This window comes from Rhinolophus ferrumequinum, chromosome 10, assembly GCF_004115265.2.
Source record: "Rhinolophus ferrumequinum isolate MPI-CBG mRhiFer1 chromosome 10, mRhiFer1_v1.p, whole genome shotgun sequence".
In the NCBI taxonomy this organism is placed as follows: domain Eukaryota; kingdom Metazoa; phylum Chordata; class Mammalia; order Chiroptera; family Rhinolophidae; genus Rhinolophus; species Rhinolophus ferrumequinum.
This window is the reverse complement of record NC_046293.1, coordinates 37487822-37503895: the sequence shown is the minus strand read 5'-3', so window position 1 is coordinate 37503895 and position 16074 is coordinate 37487822. Positions and strand designations below refer to the sequence as shown.

General features: G+C 35.4%; 1 protein-coding gene across 2 annotated transcripts in view; it reads left to right on the top strand.

The window, feature by feature from the left end:
• Positions 1-16074, top strand: part of ITPR2 (inositol 1,4,5-trisphosphate receptor type 2) — a 435712-nt gene that overhangs the window by 276871 nt on the left and 142767 nt on the right. For both annotated transcript variants that reach the window (XM_033117018.1, XM_033117019.1), the window contains exons 38-39: positions 13312-13420; positions 14420-14607. In XM_033117018.1, the coding sequence (XP_032972909.1) occupies positions 13312-13420; positions 14420-14607 (297 nt within the window). The remainder of the gene's footprint in view (positions 1-13311; positions 13421-14419; positions 14608-16074) is intronic.

Genomic DNA, 16074 nt, shown 5'->3' with positions numbered 1-16074 from the left:
TTTCCTTATGGACACAACATGTGTTCTTATACTGTATTTTGTTTAATTCTGAAATGGTTGGTGAAAAACACTGCGGTTTTTATGCTACATCTGGAAGACGTGTAGTCTTATTTCATGGGAAGGCGCAGAAGGATGGTGGGTGGAGTAACCTGGTTGTAATTACAGTGTACATTTATTTGGAAAGATCAGCATATTAGTATGCAGTGGCCAGATTAATTAAACGCAGCTGGAATAATTCAATGTAGATGGTTCCTATAAAAGCTAAATATCTTTAAAACTCTTGAGGATTGCTGTAAACCTCATGACGAGAGATACATTTTGAATATCTTCCACTACTATGAGTGCGAAAGCAGTTTAAAAACGATCCTTTTAAAAACTGGGCCTCCTTCTCCCCTCCCCCAAAAACCTTATCCACTTATCAAAAAAAAATTCTAGCACCTTTCCTTAGGAAGATTCATCTTTTTTGTTTAACTAACATATTTTGCAAAGCATAATTTTTATGAAGTTGTTTATAATTTTGAGCTTCTCCACCTCAAGTAGTGTGAGGTATCCATGGAAACTGTCTAGCCGACTGTATTCAGCGCCCTGGACTGCATTCCCACACAGGTCAAGACACAAACGCTCATAGATACTAGCTCAATTTATTGTGCCTTAAACATTAGGCAGTTTTAACAAGGAATTGGTTCCTAATTGGCACATACAAATTCATATTTAATTAGCAGTTTGAGCTGCTCTGCATTTACTAACAGATGTAACATTCAAAACATGTACCATTATAATACATCTGTTGCACAGATGCACTTAACTGCAGGAACTTGTGGCAAATAGTAGTAATGCCTCAGCTGCTTAGCCAAAATGTAGACAGAACTGACATTTGTTTAAAATACGTACTTAAAAAAAATCATTGAAAGAGTGAATTTCTTTAACCAACCTAATGGATTTATGGTATATTTTACCGATGTAATGACTCTGTTTTATGTTTTTATATCAGCTTTATTGAGATAGCCACACACAATAAAATTCCCCCTGCTAAAAGTATATAGTTCAGTGGGGTTTTTTTAGTATTTTCACAGATTTGCAAACAACACCTACTGTCTAATTTTAAAACATTTTCATTACCCCAGAAAGAAGCCCCATACCCCTTAGCAGCCACTCCCCATTCTAACACCCTCAACTCCCGGCAACCACTAACCTATTTTCTGTCGCAATTCTGTCTGGATTTGCCTCTTTTAGACATTTCATATAAATTCAATAATAAAATATCTGATCTTTTATTACTACCTTCTTTCACTGAGCATAATGTTTTCATGGCTTATCCATGTTGTAACGTATATCAGTTTTTCATTTCCTTTTTATTGCCAAATAATATTCCATCGTATGGCTGTACCTCATTTTGTTTATCCATTTATCATTTGATAGAAATTCGGTTGTTTCTACTTTTTAGCTATTATGAATAATGCTGCTATGAACGTTGTGTACAAGTGTGTGTGTGGTCATGTGTGTACTTCTCATGCATATCCCTACGAGTGGAATTCCAGGTTCATTTGATAACTCTATATTTACTTTTCAGTAACTGCAAAATAGTTTTCCAAAGTGGTTGCACTGTTTTATATTATGATCAGCAATATATAAGTTTCCCAATTTCCCCACACCCATAGATGTGTTTATTGTCTGTCTTTTTTATTTTAGCCATCCTAGTGGTATCAAGAGGTGATGTTTTTTAAAGAAGAGCAATTTAATGCTCTCCATGCTTCATAAATTAGTTAAATTCGTCTCTCTTATTTATTTACTTTTCCATTGCTCTTGATTTGTAAGTAAATATACCTCTTCTCTCAATCAATATTGTCTTTTTCTTTACTAATTTTAATGCAGGCCCAACTCAGAGCATATGACATCAAAACTTAAGATGATTATGAATTTAGGTATCATATAGGACACGCAGCAAAGAAAAAGAGAAAATACTAAAAACATTGATTATGAGATTAAATCTTCAAATTTCTGGTATAATTTCATCTTGCTTAACATGAACTAAAAAATGGGTATGAAAGTAATGCCACATATTGCGAAGCTTAATTATGTTACAATGCCAGATTAAAAGACATTCTTATTTTTTCATTCAGTATAATACATTTCATCAGTTCTAATATGCCATCAATTCTATCACTAAAAATAAAAACAATGCTGCCAATAAAGCTATATCAAGCCATTGATTTTAGAGTGACCTATAATCACAAATGTTAAAATGTCTGTTAGAATTATTGAAATAGAATAGAAAAGGAGATGTGCTTATTTACTTGTTTTATTTATTGTTGTTGTTTTTTGTTTTTTTTGGAGGCAACCTATGTTTACCATAACCAGGGAGAAAGCAAGATTTTTCAGTACCTCAAAGATTTGATAAATACCTTTTACAAATATGCATTAATATTCAGAAGTATAAAAAATATTACAGACACACTCACACATACACAGATAAAGAGGAGAGAGCTAGATAGTCACTGACTTATTCTTTCCCTCTTTGGGAGTATGAGATCAGCAGCCTATAGTTCACGGAAGTGATTCTTTTCTCTCTCCTCTTCAGTTTGCTAATTAAAAATACCTGATGTATTTCAAACCAAGTTTATTGACTACTGTAACATTTTTTTTCAGCCTGCGAATGTTTTGTCTTGTTTATTTCAGAAGCTGACTTCAACAGGTGATTTGTAAGCCTGTGACAATCCATGTTTACTGAGCCAATGCCTAGCACCACGTCAGGACCCAGTAGCCAGGCTTCCGTGTCAGCAAATGTTCTTTGCATGTTATTAAAAATAAAGTATGAATTTCTTAGTGCCTGGATTCCAGTTATAGTTCTAGATATGTAAAGTAGTGAAATATCTGCCATGGTATATGCCACAGGGAATCAAAATGATTTGTGAAATAGTGTTTAAAGACTATATAAGCCTAGCCAAAGACTTTCTGAAAAAGCCTCTTTCCCAGGTATGCATTTGGCACTTTGTCCTTTAAGCAGCTCAGACATCTTCACGTTTGTTTGAATGGACACCTCATTTTCTTTTTCTTTCTTTCTTTCTTTTTTTTTTTTTTTTTTATTAGTTTCAAGTGGATACCTCATTTTCTTCTGGTAATAATTGTATTGGTGCTTTGAAATGTTGATGAATATTTAAAGAATTTCTGGTTTCCACTACTTCTAAATCATTGTCTCATAGTTTTTTACTGTGAAATTCTTTGAACATTATGATTAACATGTTGGACACAATTAGGAGCTCATGAGGGCAGATAAATTGCTTTTATTAGAGTAGGCTAAATATATAGTCTGATGGACAGTTTGATTCAAGAAAGGATAAAAATTAGATCTACGTAACTTTTTAATGTGATAACAAACATTAAAGAAAAAATGATTTTCATTTCATGATGGAAAATGGAAAAAATAGAATGATCTTTACTTATTCATTATAAATTTTATGACACACCCACTTTTAAAGAGAATAGTGACTTTTTATCTTTTTTTAAGTGACGTATGCACATAATATTAGAGATTATGTTGCTAAGTCAGATCCTTGCATGATGTACAGATTCCAGGTGGTTTCTGTGTTTTTCAGTAAAGTATGAAAATTCAATTTCAATAGATACATTGTAACAAGAGAAGAACTTGGACTGGAATTTGGCATATTAGTGTGTTCTCTTGCATTAGGCCATATCTGCAATTATTAGTTAACATTTTACCTTCCAGTCTTTCAGATTGAGCGTTGCAATTGTTCATCTTTATTTTTAAGAGTTCTAACATTTTGCTTGTTGGATTCCAACACAAATTCCTTCTTTCAGCCATAGAACCATAGTTAATGAGTTTGTGTACTAAAAATATTTAATATGCAAGTAACATAGAATATATCTCTTATATATATATCTCTTGAATATATATCTTATAACAAGCATTTGCCAATGTTATAAGACATGATATACAACATATATCACAGTCCTTAAATAGATGGCACTCAGCACCAAATTTCGTTGGTAAATGTAGCGATCACTCATTCAGAATCATCAATTCATACATTCACTCAAAAATACTTGTTGAATATATAATATGCCAGGTTTTGCACTAGTTGTTGGGAGTCAGCCAAAAAGGAAAAAAAGGGCACAGTCCCTGCTTTCATGGTACTTATAATCTAGTAGGGGAGATAGAAATCATTCAAAGGTTGATATGAATAAATTTAAAACTAAAACACATGGTGAAGTATATGGTGTTATGAGAGGACTGAGTAAGAGGCTTGGTGAGGTTAGAGAGGATGATTCTAATATGGTCAAGCTGAGATCTAAAGGTTGAGTAGAAGTTAACTAAGCAAAGCTGGGAGTCCTGGGTGGGGGATGGGGTTGGGGCCTGAAAACCTCGCTGGCACAAGAGAACACCTGCTAATGTCTTGAAGCAGAAGGGAACATGAAGAGACAATGAAAGTCTTATGTGGCAGGAGGAAGATATAATGTGGTTCACAGAACAATCGTGACAGTGGTCCAAGATTTCTAGGTGTCAGATCATAAATTCTCACCTAAGGCATGCTATGGATTTTGGTCAGTATTCAAAGAGAGATGGGAAGCAACAGAACATGATATGTAGAAAGCAGCCATAATTGTGTTTAATATTTCTTGAATATTTTAACATAATATTAAATTTATATGAAGGAATATGTATAACATTTTAAATTATAAAACAAATAACATAATAAAGACCCATGACACCCCGCCCCCCATGTCCCTGCCAGCAAACTGAAGAATATTACCAACAACTTGTATCTACCTGTGTTCTCTGGCTGCCCCTCACTAAAGACAACTAGTAGCTTGTGTTTTTCAAACCGCACTGCACATCTTCTAGGACTTGTTTTTTGTGTTTTTTTTTTACCCTCTCTCAACCTGACGTTTCTAAGATTCATCAAGGTTGTTGTATGTTGCTCTGAGACTCTAGTTCATTCATGTTTACCACTGTATAATATTCTACCCAATTTATTGATATACCTCAATTTATTGATCCATTTTTCTGTAAGTGGCTATTTGTATTGATTCCAGGTTTTGTTTTGGTTTGTTTTGATTTTGCTTCTTGCTTGTTGTTTTGCTCTCAAGGCTGACATAAATATCTATGGTGTGGTCCTATGTGGCTCCTGGGGCATATTTTGGAACTGCTGGGTGAGAGTATATGTTTTCCAGAGTGGTAGTACCAATACTTATTTCCACAATTGATCCATGTACTCTCCAGCAACTGGTTTTGTAAGACTTATTTTTTGCCAACCTAGAGGTATGAAATGCTGTCTTATTGTAGTCTTAATTTGTATTTCCCTAATTACTATTAAAGGTGAGCTTTTTTTCATGTTTCTTGGCCATATGTGCTTCTAATGTGAAATGCTGGTTCAGTTACTTTTTTTCCACTTTTCTACCAGATTATTCTTTCTCACTGACTTGTAATCATTCTTTATATATTTAAATAGTCTGAATTCTAGTCCTCTGTTGTTTCACAACCCTCTGAATACTGAGTGGAGAATGAATTAGAAGGGCACCAAGTGAATGTGAGGAAACTGGTTAGGACGTGCAGTCTTTCCTAAGGAGCAACGACTGTTTGATAATCTTATAAACATATTTAATATATTTTTATATTTCTTAAACATTAAACATTAGGAAGGAAATTGTTTTGTCCTGGCAGAACTTGGAATATTGGTCTTCCTATTAACGGTACTTTAAGAAAAGTTGCTCTAAATTGGCTTCTGAAGAATTCTGCTTTGTATATCCACTAGGGGTGATTGAGACCTATGCATGTGTAGGTGTTATTTTTATGAAACCATAACATACGGATCAAGTTGGCTTCCAAATGAATGCTTTTTTTTCATTTGCCTTCTAAAAAAATTGTGAAAGGTTGGAGCTGGATATTTATGTCAGCAGTTAAAGATATGACTGTCTTCATGGCACCGGGCATCGTAATATCCTATACGTGTCATCAGTTGTGCAAGTATTATTTTCCTTTAAACATTAAACAAAATATCACAATAATTGTTTATCTAGTATTCATTGTAGGCTAAGAACATGAAGCTCTTAGTGTATAATTTCTAATCTTTAAAATAGCCCTGTAGTATGGGTATTATTATACACCAATGGGGAAATTGAGTCTCAGGGTAGTTAAGTAAAATTCTTGAGATCAAAAAGCCAGTGGCAGAACCCAGATCCAATACATTGGTCTCTGAAACATTACCATTTGTACCAAGTACACAGCTTTTGGGAACTTTCATAAATTGCATGTATTTATGTGTTAAATTGTATGTAGCTATTACCTCATTTAATTCTCAAGACCTTCCTTTGATGTTATACTATATGGACCTCCTCTTCATTCCATAGATTCCGTAAATATTTCTCTTCTACCTGAGGAACTTCTAAATATATTCTGAATTTATTAAAATTTAGGTTCACACTTCTTTTGTCAAAATATTTACATTAATTGATAAGTAATGCAAGTGCTAGTTTTCTCCCTCCCTTTTAAGGAGAATTTCATTCTAGTATTTTTGGAGAAAGGGAGGAGATATCTCTCTCTCTCTCTCTCCTTCTCTCTTTGTCTCTCTCTCTCTCTCTCTCTCTGACTCTCTCTCTCTCTCTCTCATAGGTCTTCTACCATGTTGTTCCCTTGACAACACTTCAGAGTTATATGCTCTTCTCACTGCCCTGTGGGCCACCACTCTTGATGGTAGATCAGTAGATCATAGCTTGGAGCTCATAGACGGCACTGAGAACATAAGACATTCCACAAAAACAGGAAGTTGAATGTGGGGCTGCAGAGGGAGTGCTGGTATCACCTCTTTATGTGTTGTTCCTTACCTCTTGTTATACCACCTTGCAAAGTTGTACCTATGTATCAACCTTTACTAAATGATTTGGAAATATAACAGGAATTATAGCACTTGAATATCTAAAACAGCAAGCTAAATATGACTTTTCCCATTGTCCAGGAGCAAAACTCTCCCATTGTACTTCATAATATTACTCAGATCAAGTTCGGTTCTCTCATTTATTCCCATCTTCTCCCATTCCTTCTTTATCCTCTTGTGTTCCCTGGGTCCTCCCATAGGCTGAGTCTATTATTGAGCTATACACCTAACCGTACCATCCCTCTGGGACACAATCTTTGCAGAAGCTTTGAAATTACCACATGAAATTCCATTTTCCTAGTCTTTAGTATGAGTGCACATGCTTGCATTCGCAGCATATTGATTCCAATTTTTTCAGTAACGAATAGTACTGTAGTAGGTTTCTATACTTTACACCAGGGGATTATGGGCTTAACTTTAGTGGTTGTGTGCACTGCCATTTGAGTGTAATTTTATGAAGTAGTGATTTATGATGTGTGAGTCTTCAATATGCAAATGGTATCTTAGGCTTGCTTGTTCATCTCTTGCTTATTTACTCTTCTCTCAAGTCTTTATGTTCTGGAGATGAGATGAAGACTGCTTACTCAGAAAACTAAACAATTACAAGCAGAAAAAAAAAACCATTCTCAAGTACTATTGGTGAGAGGTTGCATAAATTCTCAACCCCGAATTTAAGCAAGATCATATATTAAAATGGCTGAAGTGTACGAGTCTGTTGAGTATGATGTCACTCACTGTGCTGCTTGGAAATATACTGAGAGGCTTTTATTATACCCCAAAGAAATAGTTTCCTTTCCTTCTCACTATTTATGGGGCACAGACTCATCCCCTAAGAAGGCCTTCTCAGCAACACTGTTGTCTAGACAAGAGGCTAGGATATTTGATAAACCTGAATTGATGACCAAAATCACTCTTAGCTCCAGCGTCATCATCAATTGTTTAAATATCGTCGTTTACTGTTTAAATGTTTAAATTTTACAAATGGAATCAAATGGTCTGGTGAGGATTATTTATATTGAAAAACAGTGCCATATGTCTCCACATATTTGAAAATTCTTTTAGCATATGCTGCAAATTGCTTTTTACACCCCCTTTCCTAGTTCCTGACACATGGTAGAAATGTAATACGTCTTTACAATGAATAGGGAAAAAAAAGGAAGAAGAGAGGATGGAAGTAGATTGTCGTTGTGGTATATGAATAATTGATTTTTAAAATTTCAGCAGTCTTTTCTTTTTTTACAAACTTGTTTACTAGAATTGTTGAGACATTCCAATGTTTTTCAAGATTATGATTGTGTCATTGTGTTGACGAAGAGCACCTTGTGAATGTGTATAATAACTACTCCTATTGAAGTTTGTGTTTCTCATCTTATGAAAACTAGGAAAAAGCATCAAGGGAAGGAACTGGCCTGTACTGTTTGGAGTCAGTGACCAAGCAATTCAAACCATTAGCCAGCTAGATTATAGGAGACTGGCTACGTTTTCCCAAAGGAGTTCCTTAAAGATGTAGTCGATTATAATGGTGGACCTAATGTAACTCCATTACAGTACAGCTGATGAAATAATTTATTTGAAATTAAAAATGTACATTTTTACCCTGGGGAATGAGGAAAAATATCTAATCAGATGTGCTGTCATTAAACAGAAAGGTTAGGGAAACACTAATTAGGCTAATACCAAGTTTAAAGTTAAAATGAGACTACGTGGAGACTATAGGTATATGCAATCACCGCCTTGCAGATCTTGTCCCGTTTTATTAGTAACTAATCTTTGATCTTTGAGGGAAAACCCTAAATTAAGCATTTTTAGTTTGCAATTTTCATCACCATTTGAATTTCCAGTTGAAGAGTTAGTTTTCTAGGATTCCGGTTGTGCTGTCATATTTTGATGATGTCTTGACATTATCCACAATGGGGAAAAAATGTTACATTAGTGTGTAATTTTTCCAAGGGAAAGGGAACAAATGTGGAATTGGTACCTCAAATATCAGATCCTTGAACTCTTCACTCCTAATGCTATTAACTCCTTTTAAGGCAGTGTTGTGCTCTCTCAAAATCAAAGGAAATCTTTAGTCCTTTCTGTGACTATTAAAGGCAATAATTCCTAAGCTACTTAATTTTTGATATAGTGGAGTTGGTAAAACAGGAAGTGGCCAGGAAAAAACCAGTCTTCCCAGATATTCACAAACTGTCAGCATGACTTCTCTGGCCACAAAAGATGTCTTTTTATGGAGATGTTTTGTTGTAATTTCAGAAGGTGATTGTTAGTTATCTTGGCTACATTACATTTAGCACATCTGGGATGTGTTCACATGAAGACATTGGCTAAAAGCTGTGTCTTGTGGCCTGGAATTAACTCTGATACTGAAAAGACTGGAAAGGACATTTCTTGCTACTTGGCCTAATCCAACAAAGACACCTTCCATGGGAAGCCCAGTCAGGAATTCGTTTTGGAATTGAAGAGTGAGCACAGAAGTCAAACTTCTCAATTGTAGAATTCTTTTCCGAATGGCTAAATGTGCTTTTAGTTCTTTCCCAAATTTCTGCCATGGCAATTAGAGCTCTGAGACAATAGTTTACAATGCTGGCACCAGAATTTCTGACAATGCTTTTACAGTTACTTTACTTGAGTTAAAGGAATTTGTGGAAAGGACTTGCATCTGTGCTGTCACCACTGGAACCCATTACAGAGAGTGCAGGCCATGAAAAATGCCCCAAGACAAGTCGGAACTTGCTTCTCATCCCTCATCAGAACTTCATCTGTGGCAACAAAAATTCGTTCTGCTAAACTTGTAATGTAGCAATATGTAAAGTTTTCCAATTTTAAATGAATACGACTAAGACAAACAGAACATAATCCTATTCTATTCATATCTATTCTTTGTTCATTTTTAGTACCAACTATGGAGTTTGAACCAAGGTATAATTTTTTTCTACTTTAGTTGAAATTGTAAGGTCTATTTTATATAGTGAAGTATATGCATATTAGCTCACGAGAATATAATTCCAAGGACTGACTAATAATGGACAAGTAAGGATTTTCAGACATCATTTATGATTTTTGCCGTTTTCTTAGCATATTAGAAATTTTTTTCACTTTTATGGAAAGGTTTAGTATAAAGTGAAAAAGTATATACAAAATCCTTTGTATATTTTAAAGTTCCATGATCTGGATAATATTACTATTAGCAATTATAACATCAACTATACACAACTTATATAGCACTTACTGTGTGCCAGGAACTGTTCTACGTACTTTACATATTTTCACCTATTTAATCATCACAGAAAACTAAAGAGGGTTAAGTGTTATGACTATTCCTTTGCCAACTGTGGGACTGACGCACAGGGTGGTGAAGTAATTTGCTTAAGATCCGCCCGTCCACATGCAGTGTAGTGTCAAAGGGGTTGGAACCCACAGTGTGCGTCCAGAGTTAAGAACACAGCTATAGGCAACCCTCTCCCCTTTCAATGTCACTCCGAATATTATAGTTAGAAAATATGTGCTTCTGACTAGGCTGGAATTGGATAAGAAGAGTGTTGCTCCTTTGATTTTGATGTTTATGAATCTGGTCAGTGCCTGTGATTTTATTTTACCTGCCCAAGAGAATTTAGAAATAATGCCAGACATGAGGCTTATTTTAATTTGATGGGACACAGTTCTACTCTAGCATTGGTTTTGAACAAGTTTATTCTTCTAGCAATGTAAAGGGCATTTTTTTAAAAGCAAAGGGTAAATTGCAGTTTCCAATTTCTCCCTTTTTAAGAAAGTAGACTATTTTTTGTTTATCTCATGGTTGGATTCTTGGAGTAATGTGGTTAAACGTCTCTTATAGAGCATAAAAAGGAGCTAGTTCACAAGGACACATGCCTCTCTCTAGTCACAGCAGGTTCTCTTCCAGACAGTGATACTGACTTGTGCAATTTCAAGAAGAACGGCCTGGATTTTCACATCGATCAGCTTTATTCATTACAGCTAGGACAGCTGTATCTTACAGAATTAGAGTGATAAGCAGGACATTGGTCTTGTAGGTGAGAACTGTGATTAGTACAACAAACTGAGCTGCACTGTAGAGAAATTTAGTCCTTCAGTTAATTTCCCCCGCCCAGCTTACAACTTCAATCCCATAGTTTATGGGTCTAAAACTTCTCTTATGGCATCTCCTTCTACTGTAATGGGATACACAGTGAAAGATCGTTTGACTGCAAAGAAATGTTTTATTTTGGTTTTCCTCCACTTTTGGAAGGATCATTCTCTGGCCAGGTGAAATTCATTGAACTCAAAAAACTTTCTCTTAAAAGGAAAAAGGAAAGACTTTTCATTTCTTAGGTGTTCTCTAGGGGCCCCACGTAGGTACTATAAGGGATAGTAGAGTTGCATTTATTGGTAGAATAAGCTCTTACACCTCACTGTTTCTTCCAAGACTAGTCATCACTTTTATGCACTACACCCCTTTATGAAAAAGTCTTAAAGGAAGAAAACATGAAATAGGAAGCAATCATAAATGTGTTCTAAAAACTTAAGTGTCAATAAATAAACGTTGCTATAAAGATAAACAACTCCAGACAGTTTGAGTGTCTATTACAGTGCTCTGCACTGTGACATTTGGGACATATTTGTTGTGCACTGGTGGTGCACAAGACAGCTTTGCTCTGATGATTGTGTGAGTTAGTAGAGGAGATATGCATGTAAAGCCTCTACTGAGTCAACTCTGTCCTCATGTGTTTCCGCAGGGCCTAGTAAACATCTCTGAAATGGAACTGACCTTATTGTAAACTCTTTGAGGGGAGAGTTATATCTCACTCACTTAAGATAGTGCTTAAGATACAGTAGGTACCTAAATGAATATTTGTACAATGAAGAGGGTAGATAGGACCTGTCCATGAGTAAGATAGAAGAAGAGCTTTTCAGTCAGCAAGTATGAGGTGAAAAACAGAAAGACTTAGAAAACTGTCGTTGAGAAATCATCACGTAGTTCAATTTGGTTAAAATATAATGTGTAAAGACACTGCCAGAAGCTCCAGTTAAAAAGATAGAATAGGTAGGATTTCACAAATCATTGTCAAGTTGGGGGTGGGATAGTAAGTGATCCCTTAAGTTTGCAGCCTAAATGACCAAAATGATTGTGATGTCCTTAATATAAATTGAAATTGAAAGAAGAACAGGACTATTAAGCGAGAAGGACTATACTGTTCTGAAAAATGGAGTTTGAGGGTGCCAGCGGAACCTCCAGATGTAAATAAGGAAATCTAAGGGGAAACAGGAAGAGAAGCTTAGGAAAGCGAGGCCATGGCTGGAGGAAGCACACTTGGCAGTCAAACCTGCAGAAGTGATTGTGCAACGGAGGATCAGATGAAATTGCTGATGGGGAAAGGGAAGATGAGGAGAGGATAACACGAACTGAGGACAAAATCTTAAGGGCTTGAGAAAGAAGAATAACCAAAGCATGAGAGAGAGAAGGAGCTATGAGAGCCAGGTGTCGCAGCATAAAAGGGAGGTGTGCTTGGGAAGGGGGGCATGCAGCAAGGTGTGGGAAAAGGCCTGGGTTTTGCAATCAAGAGTTGAGTTCAGGTGTGGCTCTTTACCTGTTAGCTGCATGATCTGCAGCTAATTACACACACTCTTGGACCACAATTTCCATACTTGTAAGATGGGAGTAACACCTCAGTAGTTGATGTATTAATTTAAATAGTCTAAACAAGTATTCTTTAAATAATACTTTAAAAATCACACTTGTCTATTAAAATAATAATAACCAATAAAATGGAAGATTTGGAGTTAGCTATATTTCTTATATACATGCAGGTGACTATATGACAAAATATGTTACTTAAAAAATGTCTTATAATCAATACAAAACTGAAGACTAAGGAATTTTTTAAGTGCATGTTTTATAAAGAAATGCACTGTTCTTTTAGCCTACTGTCTACTGAGTAAAGCTCTTGGAGTTTAAATATAATTCACTTGGTCTTACCAAGCTTAATTTTTGAGTGCCTGCTGTAAACCTAACACTTTTCTAGCTCTTTTTACTAAGCGCCTCTAATTAAGGCTTTTGCTTCCCAATTCTTAGGGTGTTTGTTAATCTGTTTCTCTTTAGGTGCCACTAATTTATTTCTTACCAACCCTGGGACCCTAAACTTTCGAAGCAATCTCAAATGTATAGCATTTGTTATTTTCCTACTACAGTTATTGAAAGTACAATATTTTATTCTTTATTTCTAGGAGAAGCAGAATTATTATTATTTTCTTGGGAGATATTTGCAAAGTTTTGCCTCAGAAAATATTATGCAGCATAAAATTAATTTTTTCCACATATCACTATCAGTGAAGAAATGCATTTTAAGTGGCACTTTAATGTACTGATATTTTTCCCTTTTATTGGAAAAAGAAACAATAACACTTTTCTTGTTATTTTTTTTAGGGTAACACATTGAGAAAAATACTCCTGAATCGATACTTTAAAGGTGATTATGGAGTTGGTATGAATGGACACCTTTCCGGAACCTACTGCAAATCTGCACAAGGGGGAGGCAAGCCTTATCATTTTTCCTCATTTTAAGATTCTTATAACATATTTTTATGTCACTATCTAATATCTTAAAATAGCACAAATATTTAAAAATCATTTAAAAAGCATTATTATCAGCTATAAAAAAAGAAAGAAATCCTGCTATCCTGCTCCTTGCAACAACATGGATGGGTCTTGAGGCATTATGCTAAATGAAGTGAGACAGAGAAACATAAATACTGTGTAATCTCTCTTATGTGTCTAATCTGAAAAAAAACAACAAAAACCAAACTCATAGAAACAGATCATATTTGTGGTTGCCAGAGGTGGGGGTTGGGGAGTAGGGGAATTAAGTAAAGGAGGTCAAAAGGTGCAAAATTTCAATTATAAAAGAAATAAATCCTAAGGATGTAATATACAACATGATGACTATAGTTAATACTACTGTATTGTATTTTTGAAAATTGCTAAGATAGTAGATTCTCAAAGTTCTTATCACAAGGAAAAAAGATCTGTGAGATGATGAATGTTAAGTAATCTTTTTGTGGTCATCATTTTGCAATAATACATAAATCATTATGTTGTACATCTTAAACTTATATGTCCATTATATCTCAAAAAATGAAAAGCACTATTAAAAACCTTTCAACAATTTTCAGGTTCATAAAACAATGGATTTGAATGTTAGAATTAATTTTGTCTTTTAACTTTGGAAAAATAGTTAAAATAAGTCATAATTTATTAATATATAAATTAAGGGCAAAAATAAAGCTAGATTTTTTTTTCTAAAGTGTTTTTTATTAAGAAAAAACATTTAATTGCAGGTGTTATACATTTAATAAAAAGTTCTATTTTTACAAACTATTGATATTTTTAAAACCCGAGCTTCTATTATATTTAACTTTGTGTGGGGGGGGGGAAATCCCAATTCTAAATATGCTTAAGGTCTAAGAATTTGAAAACCTTCTATGTTCATAATGTCTGTAATTTAGGTATATTTATTTATATTTCATAATCACAGGAAGCTTTTCTGGACAAGATTCCGATAAGATGGGGATATCAATGTCAGATATTCAGTGTCTACTGGATAAAGAAGGAGCATCTGAACTTGTCATCGATGTTATAGTGAACACCAAAAATGACAGAATTTTTTCAGAAGGCATTTTACTTGGCATCGCCTTGCTTGAAGGAGGAAATACACAGACTCAGGTACCTGCTTGTCATGATGAGCCATTACATTTGTCATTTGTATTTCTTTTTTACTTGTCATAGAAGCCAAGGGAAAGTACTGTTTTTTTCTTTTTTTCTTTTAGCTTCTTATGACTACAGATGGATGGATGGATGGAGGTTGGATGGATGGATGGATGGATGGATAGATAGATCTCTATATATACCAGTTCTGTATCACATTTTCTTATAAATTTATTTGATTTGCTATAGAAACTACAGAGCTTCACAAATTATTCAGTGGAGCAGAGCTTTCCTTAGAAGCATCCTTTCTAACTTGATACCAGAAATTCCGATTTGCTTAGGGAAATTTTAGGCTGACTTCTGGCAGATAAAAATGACATTTTGATTCATCCAGGAATTAAATATATTAATTAAAAGGGATAATATACATAAACTGCTCCCACAGTGTTTGGCATTGTAGCAGGTCTCGATAACATTCCCCACCCATCTCAACACATCCCTCCCCATATACTTTTTTAGAAGTTCCGAACAGTAACATTGCTTGTTGCGCCCGGTCTCCCAGTGCTCACTACCCTGATGCCTCTGAGTAAGTGAATTTTTCACTGACAGGGAAAGAGAAGAACTATTTCATTTGTTCATTCAGCTCAGCGCAGGGTGATTTGAAAGTCATCATTTATCTATTTAGTGCTCCACCAGCGAACGACATGCTCCCCTGCTCACAGGGGATCAAACCACTATTTCCAGAAGGCACACATTTCATTTTGAAACTCCTGCCAAGTTGCCCCTGGGCTCCTCCACACCCAAAGGCAGAGCCACGTAAGCCTGCGAGCTAGGAATTGTTCCCAGAGAAGATTTGTCCTCCTGCCACTCGCTGGCGTGCGTATTCTAGGTTTGTTTTGGTCAGAGAGGGAAACAATGCTTACACCTAATTGCAAGTTCCAGAATCCATTTTTTCCCTATTCATGGCAAGTAGGAGTCATGTCTAATTAAAATTTAGGATGTTTTCCTTTATTTAGCCATCAAATGCAGCGAACAGCAGGAATTTCATGATATGACATATCTAATAGCAGTTTTCTGTAAGAATAAAGGCCTCATGAACAGCAAATGGCACAATAAAAACTAGAACGCTAAAACACTGGTACTTCTCAGATAGAAAACAAGTCTAGTAAATTATGAATCCTTAAAGGTCGAGACCTCACGTTGTTCATCTTCGTAGCCTTTGTGTCTGGCATCATGTGTGGCCCAATCTAGGGGTTAATAAAAGGTCAGGGGTGATGGCTCTATGAGTAAATGGTCCTCCATCATAAAGTCTTCCCTATCTGGCTGGAGCCTTTGGCATCCAATCCTTTATCTGAGCTCCCGTAGCACTTGTTTCTTTAATACTCACTGGGCACTTTGCCCATACTCCAGCATAAGTTCTTCTGAATGAATTTGGAGCATGGGCTGGTGGCAGAACTTGAGTGGTTTTCTTGATGATTGTCTTCC